Source organism: Scophthalmus maximus, chromosome 2 (assembly GCF_022379125.1).
Source record: "Scophthalmus maximus strain ysfricsl-2021 chromosome 2, ASM2237912v1, whole genome shotgun sequence".
Lineage (NCBI taxonomy): Eukaryota > Metazoa > Chordata > Actinopteri > Pleuronectiformes > Scophthalmidae > Scophthalmus > Scophthalmus maximus.
Genome location: NC_061516.1, coordinates 18,671,420 through 18,695,895, shown reverse-complemented (window position 1 = coordinate 18,695,895; position 24,476 = coordinate 18,671,420). Strand labels below are relative to the sequence as shown.

Here is a 24,476-nt window from a genome sequence, read left to right as displayed (position 1 = left end):
AGATAGTGAGTTAGGTACAAAAGAGCAGTGGAGGCAGCTCATATCGGTGGCATCAGATTTTGATTTATTTCTACCACTTCCGCCGTAATTATAAAGATTGTTTTGTGGTCTCAGTTTTCTACAGACATCTCCGTAAGTTGTGAGACTGGATGTAGGATGTTGTCCTCCCCTCTCCGATCTGATTTAAAGGAAATTGAAGCAGGCGTCCACAGGATGATAACTGTGTGATCACATTCTCCTGCCTTGCTGATGTTTTGGCTCCTGAAGACTTTTCTTTTCCCTCATTCACCACTCGGACACTGATGGAGAGTTTATTGACAGCGTCCCCTCGCAGTACAGTGTAGTAAGTAATGGTAATGAATTGTTGGAGTATGTTGGGCAGAGACACACAATAGATTACATTGACTTATACCAGAGTGAAGGCCAGCTCGATGCCAGCTCATCAGTGGACTGAGACCATAAATGACAACAGCTTCGCCACGGACAGGGACGAAGGATGAATGTCACGGAGCGGGGACTTGTGGCAAAGATCTGGCTATTTTCCAAATGCTGAAATTATCACACACTCTCTCACTGTGTCAGCTCCAACACGCTCCACGTCTTAGGTGTGTGTTTTTGAGGGGCCTGTTTGAAGAATGGGATTTAACGCCTCATTTAGCTTGTAGAACATTTCCAGAGACCTGTTATACTTCAGACAAATGTTCGATCAATATGCACAAAATAGATTCATGTACACGTTTAAACCATGTGCACTGTTACTTGAAAAATAAGCAGTAATTGTAGTCTGCAAAGATTCGGGCTCCCCTCCCAAATCAGTGTCACTTCTATTCTGGATTTTAGGAATTTTTCACCCTCTCTTCCCACAGATCACTTCTGAGCTCTGAGATATTTTTAGGCTGTCGTCTTGCACACGCAGCATGTTTAAGAAGATCTACCCACAGATTTTCAAGGATGTTTCAAGTACGAGGACTGCGAGAGTCGTTAATAAAACCTTTAGCCTGTGTCTCTTGAAGAAGTGCACAGTGGAGTTTGCTTTGGATCGTTCGGAAGCCGGACACTTTTCAGCCTCACGGTCTCGACTGACTGTCGGACACTTACATCCAGAATTTGCTGGTATTTAGTGGAATTCTTTCATCTCTCTCTCTGTCTGTGCCACAGTATTTCCTGGTGCGGCAGCCGCACGACTCCAAAGCAGAATATTTCCACCACCATGGTTAAGAGTTGGTAATGATGTAAGGTGTGGTATGGTTACCATTTAAAAAAAACAACAGTTTTTTTATACATATATTTGTAAGTGAAGATGAAATAAAAGATAAATGTGCTTTAACATTTGAAGAACACATTGTTATATCTGTTTGCTGCTAATCACTTCTAAAATCAACAAAATATGTATCTTTTAACAATCTATTGAGTCTACTACTACTTTAAATTGATGAATAGTTTTGGCCTATTTTTATGTTTTTCAGATCAAATGTGAGGATCTGCTTCTTCTTTGTCAGTATATTGAATAGTTTGAGTTTGACCTGTTGTTTGGGACAAAGCAAGAAATAGAAAGATTATTATTTTCTTTTCTTTCTAATAATCCGTCTTTGTGAGGTGTAAGTGACTCAATGACATTTGAAGACACCAAACCCGCTGGTTTTTACAATATATTTAATTCGATTTTTTTCTTACAAAACAATTCCCTCATAAACCAGAACACACAAAATGCATAAAGAAATCTGTACAGTCAGTTTTGTCATGTCGGAACCGGCTTTAAACATGAACAATGTTATCTACAACAGTGGCTCCTAGAAATGTCTATCACACCAAGCGGTTTCAGCTCTGTAGCCCCGTATGTGGAGGGTTTAAGGAGAGGTACAGAAATAGTCATGTGACACTGAAGGTAGATCCAAACAAACAGCGTGAGTTAGCCAATAATGTCGTTACATCAGCAAGCGCACGTGCAGTCTCTTTGCTCGTGCTCTCCCTGGCTCTAGTAGCGACCTTTAGAGAGAAGCTGACGGACGTGACGATGAGAGGGCAGAAAAGTGACTTTTACACAAGCAACTGTAAACTGTATGAGACGGTGAGAGATCACTGAGGTCAATAATCAGGTTGATGATCTATTTTCATTACATGCATTTTTCGGAGCTGTCAAATACTGTGGTTTGCTCCGTTCGAGCCGCTGGGGGAGTGACTTTGGACGGGATAGTGACTTTAGGAAAAGCTTCAGAGCCCGAGGCTTTTCACAATAAGAGTTTCTGTTTCATTGATAAAGAGAAAACTGGGCTACCCATTTGATTTCCATTAAGATAACATAAATGTTTGTCAGATATTATATTTTTCTCCTCAGTGCAACAGTGGTCTAGGGAACATGGTCAACATCATTAAGCCTTCGTAAGGTTAATCAAACAGGCTTTCATGCCAGAATGGTTTTCATGGCAGATTAGCAGCAAATACCTAAATCACAAACAAGAACGACAAATCCGCTTCACTCCTGTTTACTTTTTCTTTTCTTTTTCTCTTCTTCTTCTTACAAAGCTTGCTTTCTACCCTACACATTGCATTGGGGAGTTACAGGCACAACTACCTATTAGGAGAAGATGATTAATAATTAATTTGGGCTGTTGTTTGTTTGTGTGGGGGGGAAGAAAAAACATGAGCCGATATTCTCCATTCACAAGACTCCAGCTGGTTTTACAGTGGCTCACTTCTCTTACAATCCGACACTTTGAGAGTTGGACTTTAACCTCCGGGTCTTTGGGTGGCCGAGGCCGTCAGAGGTAAATGTGAGTTTAATATCATTTGATATTGACCCACCAGGAAAAAAAAACAAGATCAACAACTGCAAAATCCCAGAGGCTGTGAGTATTTGTGCAGTTAACACACACTGTTCTTCCCTCGTTCGTTTTCACATCACGTTTCAGCTCGAGAATTTAACGCAGCGGGCGGGGGCATCTGTGATGTGATGAGGTTGAGGCGACCACGCAAAGTGAAGCCATGTGGTTAAAAAAAAGTGAAGTGAGAAAATACTAAATCACTATCACTAAGTTTTATTCCTTTGAATTTGTGACTTTAAACTCAGAGAATTTCTGAGTTGTTTATTCTAATAATAATTATAATAATTCACATACAAATGTATGACATACATTTTGGACATTTGTTTGAGTTTTTTGTGTTTTATTATTGTATTATTTTATTTTCCTGATCTTATTTGCCTCACTCCTGAAATGTTTTATTCTGGGTCCAACAACGTAGCACCAAGCAATAGTTTTGCACAAGTGCCATGTGAATAAATGTTATCATTATTATTATAAAACATTTGTTACTGAGTTCAGACAACAGCATGCAGAGAGCACACCAACAGCCAAGTTATTATTATAATTTTTTTTATTATTCTCCTGTCATCCAGCTAATTTATTCAGCCACTGGCGACATTTGTCATGTTAACCGGTGAAAGCAACAATCTGTACACTAATGGGATCACTAATGAGAAAAGGAGAAGTACAGTAGTAACAGATCTGTTACCGCTGGAGGTTTGTGAATTTTGCCAGAGTCAGAACAGAGTCAATCACTGTTTCGATATTTTTTTCACATTCACATGCAGTGAAATGCTGCACTGTAGAGCCTGGTTGTATTAAGGAGAACAGCGTGGACTGGACTAGAACTGTACACTGAAGAACGCTTTACTTTAGCCGATAGTGATTCATTAAAACTTGCCTTGATCGACGCTTCGGATCAACTTGGGACATCTATAAAGAAAATGAATTTCCTCCTTTTAAGCTGTGATTGCGCCTCAGTGTGACTGTGTCTGTAGTCCACTACTTTTAAGTTGATTTCATTTAGCAGCAAGATGATGATGATGTGTTGGAATTTTTTTTTTGGTTTTGTTATTTTGCCCCTGGCTGTTTTGTGCTCAGCCAGAGAGGCTGTGACAAGTAATTTAATCTCTAAAACTAGACAAAATTAGAAATGCTTTTTGAGAAATAAGATTCCTTAACTCTCTAGTTTAAACTAGATGCGATGAAAAAGAAAATCGTGGGACTTACTTTGTCATTTGCATAATGAGGAATGGAAAAACTACTGACAGCTTCAGGGCCATGGGGCATAATTGAAAAAAGAAAAAGCATTACCCTAAGACTGACACCCATTTAAAAACATCCGGTATTTTGATTGATGGAGAGCTGCTGGTGTTTATTTGGAAACTGAAACCAGGTTTGCCAAAAGTACAAAAATAGGTTTAGAATATTTGAGTAGGGATGATAAACAAATTTAACATTAAGTATGTCAGGAAACCACTCAGGTTTTGAAACGGGCCGCTAGGTTTTTTAGATTAATCATATTTGTAAAATACAAATGACAAACCCAGTTCAAAATGTTTTATTGCCCTAATAAAATATTATTTCTGCTACAAACCTGTAAGTAATTACCAAAGGATAAGTATATATCTCCTGCCTTCGGAGTGTGATCTCGACGCACAGCTTTCTGGGAGGATGTACAAATGCTCACAGCCAGTCGGATAGCGGAGTTGATGCCATTTTGGCACGGCCTCAGCATGTGGGTCAGCATAAACCGAAGTCATTACCCTGAGGGAACCTGCTAAATGGCATTTTCAGGCTCCACAGCACAGAGTTGTGCTGCAGGCACCGAATAACTGTGAGAGACAGCGTGGGACAGATTATACCATTGCACGAGACCGCGGGGTAGAGACGGCGAGCGAAACATCCATTGTTGACAGCTAATGGACCAATCGGGCTCTTTGGATAGACAATGTAAATAAATAGAGGGTATCACACGTGCATAAAGCCAGCCTCTGCCGGTATGAGGAGAAATGTTTGAGGGGAGGATACGGTACAATACCATGACGAAGGCGAGTAAACTGATGGGCTGGTAGCTTTTAAAAGGACTCACACGTACACTAAAGGCAGACGAGACAGACAGTTTGTGGTGATTATATGCAGCACTGGTGAAGACGACAAACATGGTTGAGATGAACAGAATCGGAAAGCTTTTTACTCTAAAAAAAGTGAGCATTGTGCATAGTTCGTAGTTCGTTAATAAACCCTCGTCAGGTACCTATTTGCTGTGATAACATGGAAGGAAGTGCAATAATGTACAATTCTTTATAGTTAAGTGCACATAGATCACTGTTGCACTGAACGGCATTGACACTTTCTCCCAATAGAAATATCACAACAGGGTTTCTTAATGTTTTCTCAATTGCTCTATTTTGAAGTGAACTTTAGTTACAGTAAACCCAGGTATGTTTCCCTCTCGCTCAGTCCCAGGGTTGAGTCCACAACTTGTTATTCATAGAAATCTTTACTATAGGTAATTTGGCCTGATTTGATTTCTTTTTTCACTTACGTCTTCCCTTCCCACGTCCCCTGCTTACTCTTTTTTTCCACTCATACCTCGCCGACCCAGACAACTGTGTTCCCCCTCTTGATGTCTGACACCTCGCAATGTGGCGTTCTCTGTTTGCCGTTCAGGACAAAGAGGGACCCGGCTGATGGCGTCACCAGATACTGTCCGAACAACCCACTCGAGACCACCACTCTGTTTGGGGCGCCCCAGGGCCAGGCTTGGGCAGTCAGGGGCTCCTTCAGGCTCCGGAGAACCTCGGAGTGGCCCGAGGACAGATCGGCAAAAAGCAGGTCCGTGCCTGAGCCTGAAGTGGCCACCACCACATGCTGGTTGGACTCTGTGAAGGAGGGCTGGAAGACCAAATCAGAGACGGCTACAGGCTCGTCCAATTCTAGGTTCAGACCCAGCTCCCCCTGGAACGACACCGTCTGAACCATCAGCTTTGAGCTCAGCGGGTCGGGTGTCACAATGTAGCGGCCATCCGGCGACACAAAGGGCTGCCCTGTGACGTTTAGGTTCGGACCAACCACGGCGTCCGTCACGCTGTCTATGAGAAGCTGGGGCGGGGCGACCAGGTGGCTCTTGCTCTGGCATTGGATGAAGTAGAAGCCGCTCAGATGTGTGTAGGCCATGTTGACCGGTATGCAGCTGTAGTTCTTCAGGCTGATGGTCTTGACGCGGTGGAAGGTCTCCAGGTCAATCTTGTGTACCGCAGGTTCATTTTTGAGGAAGACAAAGGCAAACCTAAATCGACAAAGTTCAAAGGAAAGGTTAATGGCCTTTCTAGATTTCTGTGGGCAGTGATTAATACCCACCGAGATTCTCATTAGAATTCTCATTTGCTCTTTTCTCCTTTACTTTAGAAGGACAGCTGTGATGAGTGAGCAATGAGGTCGCCTCTGTTTTAAGGTCAGAGGTCGCTGAATGTGTGTGTGTGTGTGTGTGTGTGTGAGAGAGCTGCTTTACCTCACGTGAGTGATGATGAGGTTGGTTGGAGGAATAAAGAAGTCGTTGACTCTCTGGAAAGTTGTGCGGATGGCACGGTGTACTTCTCCCACACTGGCTTGAGGAATCACCTGCAGACAGAGCGTGGAACGGCATGAATACAAAAACAAATAAATACACTTATTAAACCGAGGTGCATGTCCACAGTGCAGGAGAAGTTCAGATGTTTGGCAGGGAAGTTAATTGAGGACATTACAAAAATCAACTCAACAATAAGCAAGTCATTGTTTTCTGTGTTCACAGTGTACCACCACATCTTGTGGATGTATTGCTTTACAACCGCGTCGACCTAAAGGACGCATTGAAGTATGTGGGTAGTCATGGCAGCATTGTTTAAAACGGACATCTCTTTTCGTACGTAAAGGCAGTATGAATGAGCATTATGTCAGTTGGTGTCAGCCTCAAAAATCAGTACTGGTGTGTTGAGAGTTTAGTGTCCTAATAATTTTAATCTATTTGAAGATAAATTTCTAAATCACTTAAAATTACTGGATTAAAAAGGATACGCTCCACCAACCCACTGTATCCTGTGACCTTTTTGCTTCCCTGGAATATCCTGCTGCCAGTTTCTGTAAATAAAATAAAGACTCATATCTCAGGTCTTGTCCAGGAGACATGCCCATATATCCTGGAAGAGATAAAGCATCTTATTCAGTGATGGTTGTCTTCGGAGCACACACCACAGTAAAAGCCCCATCCCTCATGTCTTACACCTGGCACTGAATCAGCATGTTTGTAAAGTGCAGGGAGGAGTGCATCAACGTTTGATGGGCTCCCGTTGCAGCATCCTGTCCGTGACACGTGCTCCATCATGCATGCCTACATGATCAGGTCACAGACAAGGACGAGCGAGGTGGTTTATGGGACCATTGCAAGCGGGACTATGCATTTTTGAAAAGTAACTTTCCAGAGTAAAACCAGATATTTTCCCCTCGTCATTTTAAAAACGTCACGTACTCAGAACGAAACCCGGCTCATTGAAGTGGTTCTTGGTTTAGACACAGAGGCAAATGTTGCTGGAGAGCATATAGAATATCTTTTTAAAAGGAAAGAACTGAGTGTGAAATCTATTTTGATGTCTTCACCAACACCACCAAAGTAAAACCTCTACCTGATGCACAGTAGGGGGCCCGAACTCAACACTCTGTCCTTAGAACTACCAAATGCAAGGAAATAAAAATATCAGTTTTAGTTGCCGAGTTGTTATCACTGCTGGAATATATCCCTCCTGAATGTTCCATAAATTTTTAACAAAATAGATCATCTTTTTTCTCCCCCTCGCTGCTTGCAAGACATTAAAAGAGTCCTCGTTAAAAAACAGTCATCGCAGCAGTTGTAGAGCACAATGACGGGAGTTAATGAGGTTCAATGTAGTATCGCTCATGTATTATTAGGGCTGCTGCTGTGGTCTCCAGGGCTCCAGGTGCTCTCAACTTAATGCCCCTGGTTTCCCTTTGTCATTGCTCATCCTTGGTTTTCATATCCACACATTCAGCAATGGGGCCCAATTGAGTTTTCCTCGGCTCCTGTCTCACTGATACCTGAGGGGGAGTTTGGTTCTGACTGAGTAGCTTTTGCTTTTCAACAACATCCACTCTCTAGAAGCCTTGAGTAGCTTCTCCCCATCTAACTAAAACACATCCAAATGAGATGCTATTTCTCAAAAGCCACAGTGTATTTGTGTTGTCTACGAATTCAAATAAATCGCACAAGGCACTTCACTATAACCCCATGCAGTGAATGTTACACGGCTAAAGAAATTGTCCTTGTGTTTTTAATATACTGGCAGGGTTACTCCGTCTGTAGCTCCTGGGGAGCAATAAAGCCCTTTATAGGTTCTGTGAAAGACTCTGAGGCTTGTTAGTCAAGATCAATGGTCGATGGCAAATTTTTAAAATGTAAATTAATAGGTTGTGTTTTGCTCCCTGCGGAAAGTATTATGGGTTTGTAAATGTGATGCAGTTTGATATCAGGCAATGGTCTAAATTCAGTTTCAGATGCTCCAGCAAGCGGGGCGGGTAATTGAACTTCACTGACTGTAGATTATTGTCAAGTAAGAAAAATTTATCTCAGTAGCTTCCCTCCAGAATGACAGTCTTTTCTGATCTGAAGTCCTTATCAGCAGGACAACAACATTGTCTGACATTTGTCAGTGCAGTATAAAGAAACATTATAAATGACTATTACAAAAATATCTAAAATAAATAAATAAAAAATATTAAAATTATTTGTTATGTCCCCCGATCATGAAACAAGCCAAAGATGCTGAGACGACTACAGGCTCTTATTTTTTAAGTCAGACCTTTGACAATTTGTAGTAAAGGTGCTTATAGACTGAATTTAAGATTTGAAAAGTTTTGTTAAAATGTTTGTTTTATAGAAAAAGTTTAAAGCTTTTGAGTTAGAACTAATGTATGAAAATATTTTTATATGACACTGCAAAAACAACAATAATGCAGTGTCATTCACAGTAAAGAGAGCTAACACTGACACGTGGCAGGTAAACTGGGAATAACTGAACACAAATCTAAACTTTAAAAAGGTTTATTTATGATAAAAGTGCCTTTTGTCAAGTGATTTCTATGATTAAACTGTACATGGTGGGGATGAGTCTGTCAAGCCTGAAAACTAACTAAGTTTACTGTTGTGATAAATTGTTGTTGTGATTTAATGTCCAACAGGAATAATGTTTGGTTTCAAAGCCATAAAGAGAGATAAATGGGAAGAAAACAGATGGGAAATACTGTGCCCTGGTCTGTGAGCACTGAGGAAAACAATATGTCCGAGAGTTAGATGTCTTCTTGGCACGTAGACGCAGACTGGACTGACAGTCTGAAAGGCCATGTCTCTCTCTGCCTAGCAGAGATTCCTCCATTTGTCTTCTCTAATGAATTGACAATCACACTCCCTCTGATGTTTACACAGAGACATTGAGCCATCCTAAAACTTGGCTGCTTAAAATCACCAAACACACTAAGCTCAACCCACACAGACACACAATTAGACATCGTGTGTGTGTGAGCAAATTAACGCAGACACACACACTCGCACATGTTTGATGTGCTGAAGCGAAGCGGTGCCTGTGGTCGTGACAGGCTGCTGCTGAACAGGTCAATTACTTTCAGTCCAAATGATAATGACATTATCAGGCCATTTATTTGTCGTGTGATCCATGTGGCCTCTAATCTATTATGCGGTTTCCCTGCAATTGCATTTTTGAGTGATTCATGCCCTGCTCTCTAATTATTCATTACTCCTGAATGACTATGGGAGGATGGGAAATGAATAGAATGAAAAACCCCCAAAACTGTGTTTTCCTGCAGTTCAGGCAGCAGACACAAAAGGGAGAAATACTATGCAAAGCGTCTTTCAATATTCTGATTGTTTCACATTATATGAGGAGGAAATTGTTTTGTCTGTGACGAAGAACCATCTTGTCATTGAATTTTCTGCCTCATTTAAAACTATAACCTTGGACAGAATTTTAAAAACTACTCAGAAATGAATTTCCTGCTTGCACACCTGCAATCTGAAGAACATGTCGAGAACTGAAGCACAGACAATTTGTACGCTCACGCACATGCCGTCGACTTGGCCTCACAGATTGTGAATCTGAGGAAAACTGTTAAAACCCACACACTAACACACATTGCTGCTAGACCATAGTGGCGCCTTTAGATCCTGTTAAAATGTCTTTAAAATATCTTGAAATTATAGTGGAACGTGGAAAAATGACAACAACATGAAGTGTTGTTATAGAACCATTTGACAAATTACCACAGTATCATTAAAAGCTACACAACCCCAGATTCAATATTTAAATATTCACATTAACTAGTGTTCAAAAGCAATAATGGCTCAAAAAATAATTTGCGCTTTCAGGTGATTTTTCTGAAGATGAAACAAACAATGTACGTTTCAGAGTGTATCATCCCTCTGCAATCCCCATGAGGAGACAGATCATCCCCAAACAGTGAAGACTGAACACAACACCTCACAGAAATATAATGGGATCCTTCCCTCCAATGGGACGAAGCAGAACAATAAACATGTTTGTGTCTATTACAGAGATTACAATGGGATCCCTCGGTGGCGTTACCTGTGGCGCTGTCCTCCACTGCTGCACAGGTAAATGCACACACACACACACACACACACACACACACACACACATGCACACAGTAAACACTGGCCCCATAAAAACAGCATCATACCCCTCTCCCCTGGGCGCCAGCCCTGCTCCCTTTCCCTTCCCTTCCACCTCCTCGACCCTCCCTGAATCCTCAGCTCTCATCACTCGCCTCACCCGATCCCCCCCGAGGTGGATTAAATACAACCACACCTGTGATCATTTCTCATTTGTGAAGCCTCTAACACCAGCGGTCCAAAGGGACGCCAGCTACAAGCCAACAGCACCGCAGCTGTGAACTGCAATGTTTTGCTGGCTCGGTAAATGCTCTAAAGCATACAGAGATTCTCTGTTGTCTTGTAAATACTTACAACAAAAACAGGGACACAGGTACAAACTGAGCTCAATTAGTTATGAGTCGCTGTTCTTATATGGATTATATTCTTCCAGGCAGATAAATGCTCATCTGAGTTCACAAACACATACACAGCAGCAGTAGGTGTAGGGTGGTGGAGCAATAAGACAGTCATGGAGAAGATGTATTTTGTACTTTTAAAGCTGCACAGGGATAGATTATATGTAAAGTAATCCCTGTCTGATTTACAAATGAGGCTGCAACAAAGATACATTAAATTAAAAGATATTAAAAAGGTACAGTAATTGAAAAAAAAAACTTAGCTGTTTAAGTAGTAGTGCTTTTCTGAAACACACACACACACACACTCACTCACCTGAAGTGTCGGGTGGGTTCTGTCCATATCCCCCCACGTTAGGACCCACACCTGGTCATGTGATTTGTCATAGAGCATCTTCACTGGAAAAGGATCTGTTGCCACGGCCTAAAGAGAAGAGAGAGAGAGATGAGACAGAATGAATGATTCTTGATATGGACAGACTTGAAGCTCTTTTCAAAACGTAACAACTCTGCTAATGTATAATAAACAAATAGAGAAACGTGTCCATTCTCAGCATATGTTACGCTCAACAGTTTTTAACATACCAAAGTGTTGCCATTACCTTGTTTGTTCACTAGGGGGCACTGAGAAATCAACATGTCATATTTTTGTCAGTTTTACAGTCCTGAATGTCTGTGAGGGAGTGATGGAGTTGAGTTTGTGATCAAGTTGTAAAATTGGTTAAACTACTGACTAAAGTCACTACATTGGTCGTCCGGCCGAGTGGCGATTCCCCGTTGGCCGTTTCTATCATCGGACAAAAAAAGCACAAAATTTAGCAGCTTTTCGGACAAACTTTGGAAATTAAACAGACTAACCTGCAGTGTAATGTGTGATTGAGCTGATATGCAGGAGGTAAATCACCTTAGTATCTTGGTTACAACAATTTCAATATACAATTTAGGGGGTTGTTTTTACCTCCGACATGGAGGTTACTTTTTCATCTTTAGCTTGTTTGTTTGTTTGTTTGTTTGTCAGCAGGATTATGCAACAAATGCAAAATGGAGAGTAAAAATTGTGGACCCTGTTAAGGAAGTAACGGAGATACATGTACTGTACTGTACTGTACTCGCCAAATATTCCTTTACCCAACTATCAAGTGTTGTCGGGAGTGATGGGTTATCACACCAAGAAAGCGATGGAGTACTAGGGAGGTGTAAATGTCAGCAGGGATGTAGAAAGTGACAGGAAAGAAGTGGACAGCGTGTGTACTTTTGGTGTCACTGGTGGAGAGGTTTTACTGAGGAAATCTGACACACGTGAGGTAAAAGACCAGAAATAGAAAATAACTTGCAGAGACAACGAAAGGAGAGGGGGGAAGTGAACATGCAGACAGAAAAAAGTGAGAGAGAGAGAGAAGCGTGTGGGGCATTTTTTCAACCTCGGGTCTGCTGCAATGTCAACAACAAGGAATAACACAATCCATTACCCTGCTTCTGGCTGGGTGGACAGGGAGCTGCTGACACCCTCACCAGTGGAGCGAGACCACAAGCTCTGTGTTCAGTAATGGGAGGTCCAGCCCTCTGCTCTCCACTGGTCAGTCGAGTGTCAACTCAGCATGTGTGTATGTGCATACATACATTTGGAGAGGTGGCGGACGGCTTTTATGTGTGTTTAGCTCCCTGGATGATGGGGGCAGTTAGAGCTCAGGTCGGGCCATTCAGAGGACTGGGAGGGAAATGTCCCCACCTCTAACAATAAGATGTAGCTGTTTGGTTACAGTTAACATTGAGGAACTATTAGCACAAGTGTTGGTGTGATACGAGCAACCGTTTGTTTATTACATTTTTTACTTTTGATGTTTGTCCTCCGAGAGAAGAGTTGTGTATTTGCTTGCGTTTGTTAAATGGAAAAAGAACCGAGCAGTCATAGTGAGTTGGGTTTTGATTTAAAGAGTCCATATTATGCTTTTCAGGTTTTTTCCTGTGCAAAGAAAGGTGTGTATGGATCATTTGTCAGGAGAAGAAACATCGCTGTGTAGTGGCACTTTACTCTCATGACTGGGCTGTATTTTTGTAGTTTAACCACATCGACAGACGGATGATTCTTCACTACACAGAGGATCTACAGTCGTCGCTCATTTCATTCTGCCGCTCTGGCCCAGGATCATTAATGTGTGCCCATGTTGCGTGATTACCGCAGTAGCAGCAGGGGGCCACTTAAGTTAACTTCCGTTTTAATTCTAACGTTCACTTATTTGTGTGCACCGACATCCACCACATCCCATCTGTGAGTAGGGCGGCGATGAGTAGAGCTCATGAAAAGGCATCTGGGATCCCGACTTACGAAACAATGGTGGTCCTTGGTGTGTTCAATGCCAAATTCCCATGAAGGCATGAATAATTAAAAATTTGTGTAGAACGTGTTTGAATTAGTATAGAAAACTCTAACGCAATAAATCATGAAAAGTGGACAACTTTTGAGGGAGTCCTGTGGCTGTGGACAAAGGAAATGTTAGTTACTGTTAACTTTATTTCCTGCTGATCCTTGAGCAGCAATTTGAGGCAAATATTCCAGTTTAATTTGATCTAACAATATTAATGATCCAGCAAACTGTTGTCTTATTTTTAACACCAACGGCATGCAGATGTTGAGGGCTCAATCTTTTAGATTCAATATGTAGATGTGAAACTGAAGAGCTCTACAGAGAGTCAACACAAACTGAAGGTGACTGATGTTGTGTATTGAATGTACAGTTTGACTGACAGGTGATTTCACTGAGCTCCAGAGCAGATAAAACCCGCAGTAACAAAAAAAAAAGGGAAAAATGTCATCCTTCAGGAAATCCAAATAACATTTTAATTCATAAAACATTAAGCTTTTAAAAAAACTGCTTGTAAGAAGATACACATTTGAGCTCAGGGGAAAGTAAAAACAGACACCTCGTTCCGTTTGCCTGCTGCTTCCCATTGATTTACGGCAGCTCAAAAGAAAACCACATAGCAAGATAACGTGATTACATAACCAGAAGGTTTGACCTGGGTTTCTGTTTAATTAGCCGATGTGGCATTTTTTTTCAGACCGAGAATTAGCTGGTGCAGGTCTGACACATGAGAGACGAGGTTAGATCCCTTTTGTGGTGGAAGATCACAAAGGTGCAACAGCAGTAAACCATGAAAGCCTTTACTGGTGCAGCTTCTCCGCATGTTTTCGGCCTTCATCTGGTGTCTGCTGTCAATCATGGTTGTGCCAGAGGACTGAACGTTTCAGAGGAGTGTAGTGAGGTTTCGAAAGGTGCTCAAGAGAACTTTTAGCTTCAGCAAAATCACATGCTGATGAAGAAACCAGGATAGATTAGAGATCCAAACTCTCAATCCCTAAATTTGCTTCTTTTTTTGTGCATTTCTCCTTTTCTCTCTCAACAGGTACATTTCCCTCTTTTACACTTTAACAGGGATCACCGTTCTTCTTTGTCAAAGTCTGTGCTTAGGTATATTAAAAAATAAATCAATAATTGCTTCATTGATATCCCACGTGTTAAGAAAAGTGTTACATGCCGCCTCCCTGTCTTTTGTCTTGTATGTGAGGATGAAAACTTCAGCATTCTGACTTCACAATTTTACATTCTGTCATTGAACGAAGTACATTCATCACAGTCTGTCATTTTCCCCCCCCTTCTCTCGGGAAAGCCGTGGTTGTGAAGATGCTACAGCTGTGTGTTGGAAGAAAATAAAAGGAGCCACGAGAAAACCGAGCAGGATAACCGAGAAAAATGGGATGGTGCATTAACCTCCTGCACCCAGAGGCCACAGAGGGGTTTCAAGAAAGAGAGATGGGGTAGGCAAGAGAACAATAGTGCAATCATGAGAAAGAAAGCAGTTTTACAGTGTTGCCAGGAGACAAAGAGGCAGTTGCAATACACCAAAGGTTATGTATATGAATTGTGAACATCTTTTAGAGCCATATTAGGGTCAGTATAGATCTAAAAAAATATAAGAATTTCACTCAGATGGATCAGGCAAATATTTGTGTTTAATTATTTAAATTTAAATTTCCTTGTTGTTGTTTTTCTTTTTCATTAAACAGCCAAGTCAGAGGTTTGTATTGACGTTCACTTCACTTATATCCCTTCTCCTTGAGTTTCCTCTCATCCTGTTTCACTGTATAAATGATGCTGACCCTGGAAAGAACCCCTCAGGGAGTTGGGCTCTAAACAGCCGTTACAGACAAGATGAATGGCGAGGCGGCCAGCACCCACCTGGACACCATATTGTTTCAAGCGCTTGAGGTGTATTTGATTTATTTCACCTTGCATGTGGTCGTCTCACGCTGATGGCAGTTTAGCAGTGTGGCAAGTTGTATTGAATGCACCTCACCGCTGGTGATGCTGTTTGACATATAGTCACAGGCACTTGCTTAGATGTACAGTGCATACTTTCATAAGTTTTACCTGCACCAAGCAGATTAACATTGGCTAGTTGACATTAACTCTGTAAATGTGGTAAAAAAAAATGCAGTTATAGACAAATGGTAAAATACTATACAGTAAGAACAAGTGTCAGATCAGTATTCTGTCCTACCTCTGTTTAAGGCTTAGTACAGAAAAGCAAACTTGACCCAGTAACCCAGGAGATAGCATTGCGCTTCATTGTTTGTATTTTCAAGCAATATGTTTCCTTTTCACCAGAAAAAAACACTCTGAGGACGAGGACTACCCGGTGTGTAAATGTAACACTGTTTCAGATAAAGTGTTTGGTCGGGGCTGCAAGAGCGCAAACTTTCCAAAATCCAATAAAGAGCAGAACAGAGCTGCAAACATCATCAAAAGCTCTGATACAGCAGCAAGTGGGATGAGTTCGAAGCAGCAAGGAAATGATATACATTGGATTGTTTTTTCTGATGTATCCCATAATCTAAAAAATAATAATGCGGTTAATTAACAATCCACTCACAGTTCAGACTGTTAGTCAAGCATGTTAATGTATGCACCCCATCTCAGAGCACGTAAAGTGCTTTTGGTTTTAGAAAAAACACACAAACTCTTTAAATGCTGAGTCTCTCTTACTAGAGCTCAGTGTGCACTACTTCATCATGCTGACAAATCCAGCGCTTGACAGGCCTGCGAAGGCCAGTTATGGTTGCTACGCTAAGATCTGGTAGCGGCATGATGATATGAAATATTAAATGATAAATGGACTGCATTTATATTACACTTTTATCCAAGGTGCTTTCCACTTTGTATGTCATTCGCATTCACCACATCAGGTGCTGCCTGACCAGAGGAAGAAAATTGGGGTTCACTGTCTTGCACAAGGACACGGCGACAGGAGGAGTTGGGAGAGGGGAAGACCTGCTCTGGCCCCCTAGACTCAGCAGCCCAGAATTTAAGATATTAAACAACAATAATTCTGGACTATGTCCAGAGAAACATGGACATAACTCACGTCTATCCTCTTTACTTTAGTACGAAACGTTTGTTGAAACTTAACTTTGCCAGTATGCAAAGTTTTCCACAGACGTCAGTCACTAATTCATAGATGAATCATTTGTGAGGTGTTCTGATCTGATCTGATCTCTGCTGTGTTGTGACAGAACTGATAACCTGCTCCACCCACCTGCACCACCTTCTGTGCCTGGATGTCGACGACCAGCAGTCGGCTCTGGAGGGGCTGCGTCACGTAGATGTACTTATCCCTGATGTTGACTGCTGACGACCACACGCAGTGCTGAGGAGACACCCCCTCACCTTTAGGGCACATCTCCTCCTGGGAGGAACCAACAGAGAAGAGAGAGGATGATGGGAGGAGGAGCAGAGCAACAAAGGGAGGAAGAGGTTGGCAGGATTTACTATTGTGTGGTAGACGAGCAGCGCGGTGCTTTTTCCACTATCATCCATCACCGATGATTAGAAAAATTAACATTGTGGATTAGCTACTTTCATTGGAATTGAATGATATGATCTTATCATTTACCAAAAAACGTTCCAATTTAGGTATTCAAAGCAAGCTCTAATTAAATACTATGACTGAGTTGTTGAGATTCTTGTTTAACGTGTGGAGAATTTTGTGAGATGTTATCTTTTAGTACACAGCAGACACAGACAGAGAGGAATGACATCAAACATTGGTCCCTGTGCAGTTTCCAACCAGGTTAGTTGAAAGTTTATATGGTACAAGTCACCATGACGACCCTGTTTGATTAAATCTTACTGGATGGAACACAGGTCAGTGCTTTAAACAGCAGGTTAATAATGTTGCACTATCATGCCATATTGGGTTTACGGGTTATAATTCATCTGGGGTTGTTTTTTTTCTCAAAATAACTAGATAGTTTACTCTTGCTTATTTCGTCCTAACTCTGCAAAAGCTGGATGATAAAAAAAAAAACCATTAGAATCTGCACATCCTCAGTTTTCAGAAGCTAAAACTTGAAATTGTTTCACTTGATAATTGGCAAAAAAACTGCTAAATTCTCCATGATTTACATTTATATAGGAATTATACTCTTGTTAAGGTGAGACACGACTAAGGAAGTTAATTTTTATTGCACTCCTTAACAACAGGGCAAATCCAAAATAGCATACAGGATTTTGTGTTTATTTATCTTGTTTTAATGACTATTAAAAGGCATTAACACAATAATAAAATAGACTCAAACCAGCAATAATAGAATACAATTAAAAGAGGATATTAAAAACAATCCTTGCGTGGGAACAGTGCAGTGCAAGATATGAAGAAAAGAGTCCTAAATGTAATTCAATACCAGACACTATCAAGCAGACGAGTCTGCAGACTTGATTTGAAAGATCTTTTAATGTTAGTTTCAACCTTGTTGCCGAGCTGTACCAAAGGTGCATACTGATGACTGATGTCTTTAACAGTGTGTTTTAGTTAAATATTATTTTTTATTACTGATGCTGCTGACTGCTAAGTCAGTATGATGGTTTCCCTGCAGAAACCATTGTTTCTACTCTTGAGGTAAAAAAGTCATCAGTTTGTAGGAAATGTCAACAAACCCCCGTGGTGCTGCTGACTCAGGTCACATTTCACCTCTACAGGCCGGCCGTCTTTGCTGACTACACAGTTATGCACACACGCACTACGTATACTGGGTATGTAATCACTAATGCACATGCACGCAGCCACAAAGATTGTGTTTCAAGAGTTTCCACCTCCTCTCCACCTCACCAAAGTGGTGAAACTGCTGTTTACAGCAGGAACTGGCTAACACATGGCCTATTGAGTTTGTATTGATCTCTAATACAATTACAGGCTCCTGTAAAACCCAAATCCCTCAGAGGAACAAGCAACTTTTGCCATCTAAAGCCCATTGCTCTGGGAGAGGGATGTTCCCCGGTGGATTAAAACCTTGGGATGTGTAGTGCAGACTCTCTACAGTCTATCGGTGTGAACTGTTGACTAATGGACACGAGTAATCACATTATAATTAGTGGGGTAGAGGAGCCCCACAGTGAAACGCCGAGGGGAGGAAGGATCATCATTTTCTTGAATATCGAAACTATAATGGATAATTATTGTTTTCTCTTTGAAGAACACAGCAGCTGTTTCCTTTCAGTGCTGCGTTTTGAGATTGTGGTGCGTCAACCTAATTTAGACCCATTACTGGCAGTAAGATCCTCTGAGATGTACCTGATGTGATGGGTACATCGCACATTTTAATGTAAATGCCTTTCTCCTGTATACAACCTAGACATTAGATTTTTACAGGCATCAGCTCAGCAGTTACAAGCAGCAACATCCTAAAAATCTATGTCGCGAAGTAAAGTTGATAAAATATCAAATGCTCTTACGTAGGTAGCAACAATCCTCTCCGTCCTCTTCATGTGTCTTCGTATCTCACATTCACTGGGCTGCAGAACGGTGATGCCCTCGTCAGAGAACACGTAGAACATGTTCCCCACACTCAGCCCTGGAAGACGAGACAGCAAACATGGATAGAAATGTTTTTTGAAAAAGCGACAAATGCAAATTAAAACACCACAAAATGCCCCTCCCAATAATCCTATGTGACATTTGTGTAGGACATTTCAATTTCTCCGCTGCACGAGACACGGTAAACACACTCCCATTAGCCTACTATCATGTTAGCGCAAATGGGCAGTGTGTGTCTGCCAGCCATTTTGACAATGCCTACAAAGGGCCCTGTCAGCAACATGTCCACAACATGCTGCATTAAGAAGCATCAAATTAGAGGCAGCGTCTCTACGAGGAGAAGTCTCGTCTGCTCGGTCTAAACAGCTGCTGATGAGTTACCAGGGATCACTGTGTGTGACGTGAGCAACAAACTGCTGTAGAACTACTACTGCTCACAGGAATGGAGACGATAAGCATAAGCACACTGACAAAAAAAACAACATTATGGTGATCGATCTGACGGACAGTTAAGGCCTTATTTTTGCACTATAAAGCCATCAGAGAAAACCGTTTGTTTTATGCACCGCTGAATCCACACTCTTCAACTGTGAAAAAACACTGAAAAATGTATGCAGACGGACACAAAACAGCCACCCGCTTACACACAATCAATCCCCAAAACTGATGAATGCTCACATATAATCCAAATGCTAAAATGTTATTGTAAACCACACAGGTTCCTTTTGGTTCTATGGTAAACCTGGAGGGATGATACATGTACATGCACATAAAACAGATTTACACTCTAACCCTCAGTGGATTTTAATTAGCAGTAGTAAAGCTTTGCTGGTGGCCGTACTCGTGTTCATTTCATATACAATATGAAGACAGCATGGATTTATAAACTGCTGAAAACCATGGTTGTTTTTCTTGTAGCCACCACTCTGGCTCTGTGGTATTATTTGCAAAATAAAATTCCTGCTTGTGTGCAAATGCATGCACCCCCCTCAGGTGATCTGAAGAAAAAAAAGCATGAAACACCTTGGGCATGCAAAGTGAGAAAACGAGACGAGAAGAAGAAAAACATAGCTGGAGAGAAAACAACATTGTGATTCTTCTGGACAATACAGCAAACATTTTAGAAAGTGTAGATATCCAGCTGCAGGCCCCGGAGAGCCACAAAACATGCTCGCCACATTTTGTTATTCACAAGAATAAAAAAGGCATTTTGAGGAATGTGATGTATTACCTTCTTCTCTCCACAGAATGTTTGCAACTGCAGAATCGGCCACCGATCAATAGAAAGCAGAAGGTGGACAAAAAGTGTGAGAGAGAGAGATAGAGAGGGGAAAAACATAAAATCCGAGAGACTGATCTTCTAAGAACCAGAGGAGCTGATTTCTAAGGGATGTCATGTCAAAACAAAATATTTTTGACAGCTACAAAGTGTTGCTCACTGCTGTTGACACGACCGCATTTTCCTCTAAATCAAGGCATTTAGGAGGAAATATGACTCGTGATGAGAGAAGACAAGTTATTGACTATTCTGTTTAATTCCAACTGGCCCGATAAGCTCTTTCCAGATTAGGATGGTTAACTTTTCAAAAATATAAATGATGCAACCTCATGAAAGACCACAAGATCTCAATGAAACATAACAGGTTTTGTGGTTTCATGTCAATGATTTGGAGTGAAGCCTCTTACTCTGCCCACAAAGTGACTCATCCACTGATCCTTTTGCATTATGAAAACAGAGTTAGAAATAAATCCAATGTATGGATTCTCCTGTCAGATTTTATTTTGGTTCACATGAAAAAAAGGGGGAAACAGTTTATAAAAATACATTGTTATTCAGTGATTCCACTTCTTTTATGTTTTGCTTTTTTGCTGTTCTCACTGTGTTCATTCATCTGGATTAGAAGAGGGATAAAACTTAATGAACATAATGATGTTTGTGATGTGTGCCGTGTTGCTTATCTGAGACCCATTATTTTCTGTCTTTTGAGACGTTCACTGTGTCAGATGAGTTATAAATCACTGTGGTTATTAATTTGGTATAATGCTCCTGGGGTTATGATTAAATGGTTACAGGTTGACCAAAATTAAATAAAACCAATCCCCTTTTACTTTGCCGTTTTTGCAGTGTACTTTGACGCCCAGCGTCACAGCTGTCGTCAAACTTAAGAGGAAGAGAGCAGTGAATGTTTGTTTTTTACTTTCTGATGTCTAATGTATGTGGGGTAATGACGTCATTAGGTTGATTTTGTGTATTCTGTATTTTTTAGAAAAGCTTGATCTTTGCTTTCTTTATTTGAAAAGATCATGTCTTTATGAACCTTACGTGAGTTACATACTCTATAACGATGTCAACTAGGCTGGCACATAAATGAGAAGTTACTGTTATTGTTTTTTATTCAGGAAAAGGTGAAAGTTGGCATCACATGACTTACGGGTCTTCTTGGCTGAGTCTTCAACAAACAGAGAGGAAATATCCTCGTCCACGCCCACTTCGTTCTTGGCGATGCATGTGTAGGCGCCAGTGTCTTCGTACCGGACGCTGCCGATGAAGAGCTCACTACCATTTGCTACAAGAAGTGAGAAAACAAACAGAAGGGAACAAGTGTGAAGGCGTCTTTCGAAATCTCCATCAAGTACAACACCATAAAGAAAATACATCAACAAGCTTATCTGATTATGGTTCTTCCAGACTTTATTTTTCTTTACTTTCACTAAGGTTTACTTTTAGAGCTTTTTATGAACTCGATTAAAAAGCTGAACTGAAATACATTTTATTTAGATAAGGATTTCTGGTGTGACACAATGCTCCTGACCTCCAACTGTGAAAGTGTGTGGGAGTAAACTGAAAGAAACCACAAAAATGAAATGAAATATGTTTGTTTGTCTACATGAATACTGTAAGCTCACGTCATGCATCGTTAAGGAGTGGATGTTACAAACAGCTGAGAAAGTCAACTATTACAAAGGCACAAGTAAAAGTACAAGTATACTGTACACGGCTTCAGTTACAGAGTTCCTTAAGGAGTGTGATACAAATATTATTTCATCGTGTGTTGGTAAGAATGGCCTTAAAAAAGAGGCTCTGTTTCATTGTGGTTGATTAATAAGAAAATGTTTTTGAACAAGATGCACATTTTCTCCATTAGTGATTTCAGGACCTTATTAATGAGCAGAAAGGACGCTAGCTGTATAAGTTACACAGATATATTTCTCGGGAGCTGGTGGAGACCAAAAACAGAGATAAAAGTTCATTAACATTGGTCAAACATCAGCCAAATGGACAAATACAATTTCCAATAGTTATAATGCTTCTTAGTAGTAATACGTTCTTTATATTAACGTATGAAGTTAACAAAAGTTGTTGCAGGTTTAACTTAATCAAAATAATATTTGCACTTTCAATAGATTTAAGTACATACGTCTAGTTAAGTTTCTCACATACTGCACAATGCTGCATTGTTTGCTTCAGGTGGCAGCAGTTGCAGGTGATAACCTCCAGGACTCTGTGATGTTTGCTGCGGCATCAAGCTGTGTGATGTACAGCTGCACTCTGATCCTCACTGTACTGTGTGACAGACAACATACATCACAACCCCACACACTTTACAGCGTGGCGGGAGTGAACCATGAGGGTCAGAGTGGAGCTTTTACACACCGTGTCGTATAACAACATTAAAGGAAGCTCCGGTTTCCATCCTTCTCTGTACATCTCTTGTATCTACGGCGTACGTGTACTTCCGTGACATCTAACATTCGCACTCTCCTCCCCGTCTGTCTCCCTTTTGCCTCACATCTACTCTCTACTCATTATCTTTTTTCAACATTTATGCCTACTAGATTGTGAAATAACAAGACATTACAGAAGTTGACGCAAAGCTTTGCACATTAGTCAAATGTCTTTCTGGATTCTGATAGTAATTCTCTTTTATCAGGGAGAAGAAGTGCAACGCTTTGAAGTGAGAACTGCCTTGAAGCAGGCCTTCGTGGAATGAGACACCACTTTAATTATGTCTAATTCATAATTATGTTCAGATCAATTCCTATTGAAAACCACTGAATCAATCACTCATTAAATGAGTCTCTATATCCTTATTTACAGGCTTGTAGCAGTTCTACATGACAGGGGTGGAATGGTTTTGTCTTAATGACTTGTAGTCTTTGTTACTTCTTCACGACAAACCATAATTAAAACCAAACTCTGCAGTCTCCTCTAGCTCTATGAAGCTTTATAGCATCTTTCAGCTCATTGTGTAAGTTTTCTGGCCCACAACTTTACAGGTCTTGATCACCCTCATCACTCTCACGGCGGCGTTGTTTTCTGCTGCAGCAGGCAGCTGCTTACAGTGATAACGCTCTACAAGGTCCCACTGTAAATTACCCGTCCGGCACCAAACGGCAGACAGACAAATCTTGCAACTACCCGGTGAACGTGGTCTTAAGCAGCCTAAGAGCCAGATATTTTAGGCAGGAGTTAGTGGAGAGTGCACAACAGAAGTGAAAGGAGTGTGAATGTTGGACGTCCTCAGGGAGATAGAAAAAAAACGGAACTAAAAAGCAAATGAATGCTCATGTTGCGCTGTAAAATATGATGATGTTGTATGTCAAGGTCATGATACGTCAGTGTTGTTTTTATAGCTTAACTGAGCAAAAACCCGCCTGTATCTGTGTCACAATGTTTCTTTATAACGCACAACGCAATGGAGAATATCTGGGGAACGTGTATGACAAGCTCGAGTAGTTTCACCATCGTCGACACGGTTTCATTCATTCACAAAGCAGTTCCTCTCTTTACTGTTCAACTGTGGTTTACTTTCAATCACTGCTCCTCAACACCAACTGTCAGCTTGTGGTTCAGATATCAAATAATGCTGCCAAAAAAATTGAGGATAAAGGCAAGTGTGTCTTTATTACACTCCTGACATATGATGTGTGGAAATTAAGTATTGAATCTCACCGCACCTGCGCGTTGATTTTTGTTCATTTTTATTAATGGCTTGATAAAAATCGACCACTAACTTAACGACTTTTCCACACGATTCTTTTCACTTTTCTAAATGTTTTTAATGAATAATAATAATTTAAAAAAACAAACCATTACTGCAAGTAGGACTCGCTGTCCCTTGTCATCTCCCAGATTAGTTTGCAAATTTGAATCCATGGCTGCCGCAGTGTTTATGTGTTGGTGAACCTTGCAGAACCTCCCCTGTTTGAGTGTCTGAGGGCTATTACCACAGGTAATGACCCACACACAGCCAATAAACTCTCCCTTAATGAGAACTGGGCCATAAAAGGAAAAGCCATGCTCCTTTTGTCTGATACTGAGAGAGTATCTACCTTTTCACTCCTAAAAAAAAAAAAAGGTACTTTTATTCTGGAGGAGCAAAATGAAGGCACTTGAAAGACGGTCTTGGTTTCATCACCTTGATGTGAAATGAGGCTAAATAAAAATCGCAAGAAGATATTACTGCTGACAAGTGGCACCACTGACTTTTCAATAAAAGTTAGTTCAACCCAACACCAGATTGATTTTCTAGCTCAGTTTTTATTGTCCACATACATTGTCCTGGTTTATGAAGACTTCTGCAGTGTTGGCATACTGCAGTGGTGTTGCTACGTAACACTGAAATTCAAAAAAACACTGCACCAAATAGATGTGACACACAGGAGCTTCTAAAATGCACAATATGCTGACAGCACATCCCCCGA

General features: G+C 41.0%; 1 protein-coding gene across 1 annotated transcript in view; it reads right to left on the bottom strand.

Moving 5' to 3' along the window:
• Nucleotides 1–1,636: 1,636 nt before the first annotated feature.
• fstl4 (follistatin-like 4) overlaps nt 1,637–24,476 on the bottom strand; it is a 165,399-nt gene continuing 142,559 nt past the window's right edge. The window contains exons 10-16 of the mRNA XM_035626956.2: nt 21,203–21,337; nt 20,002–20,028; nt 18,689–18,807; nt 16,494–16,643; nt 11,215–11,322; nt 6,316–6,425; nt 1,637–6,093 (exon numbers count right to left, since the gene is read on the bottom strand). Of these exons, the coding sequence (XP_035482849.2) occupies nt 5,391–6,093; nt 6,316–6,425; nt 11,215–11,322; nt 16,494–16,643; nt 18,689–18,807; nt 20,002–20,028; nt 21,203–21,337 (1,352 nt within the window). The 3' untranslated portion in view covers nt 1,637–5,390. The remainder of the gene's footprint in view (nt 6,094–6,315; nt 6,426–11,214; nt 11,323–16,493; nt 16,644–18,688; nt 18,808–20,001; nt 20,029–21,202; nt 21,338–24,476) is intronic.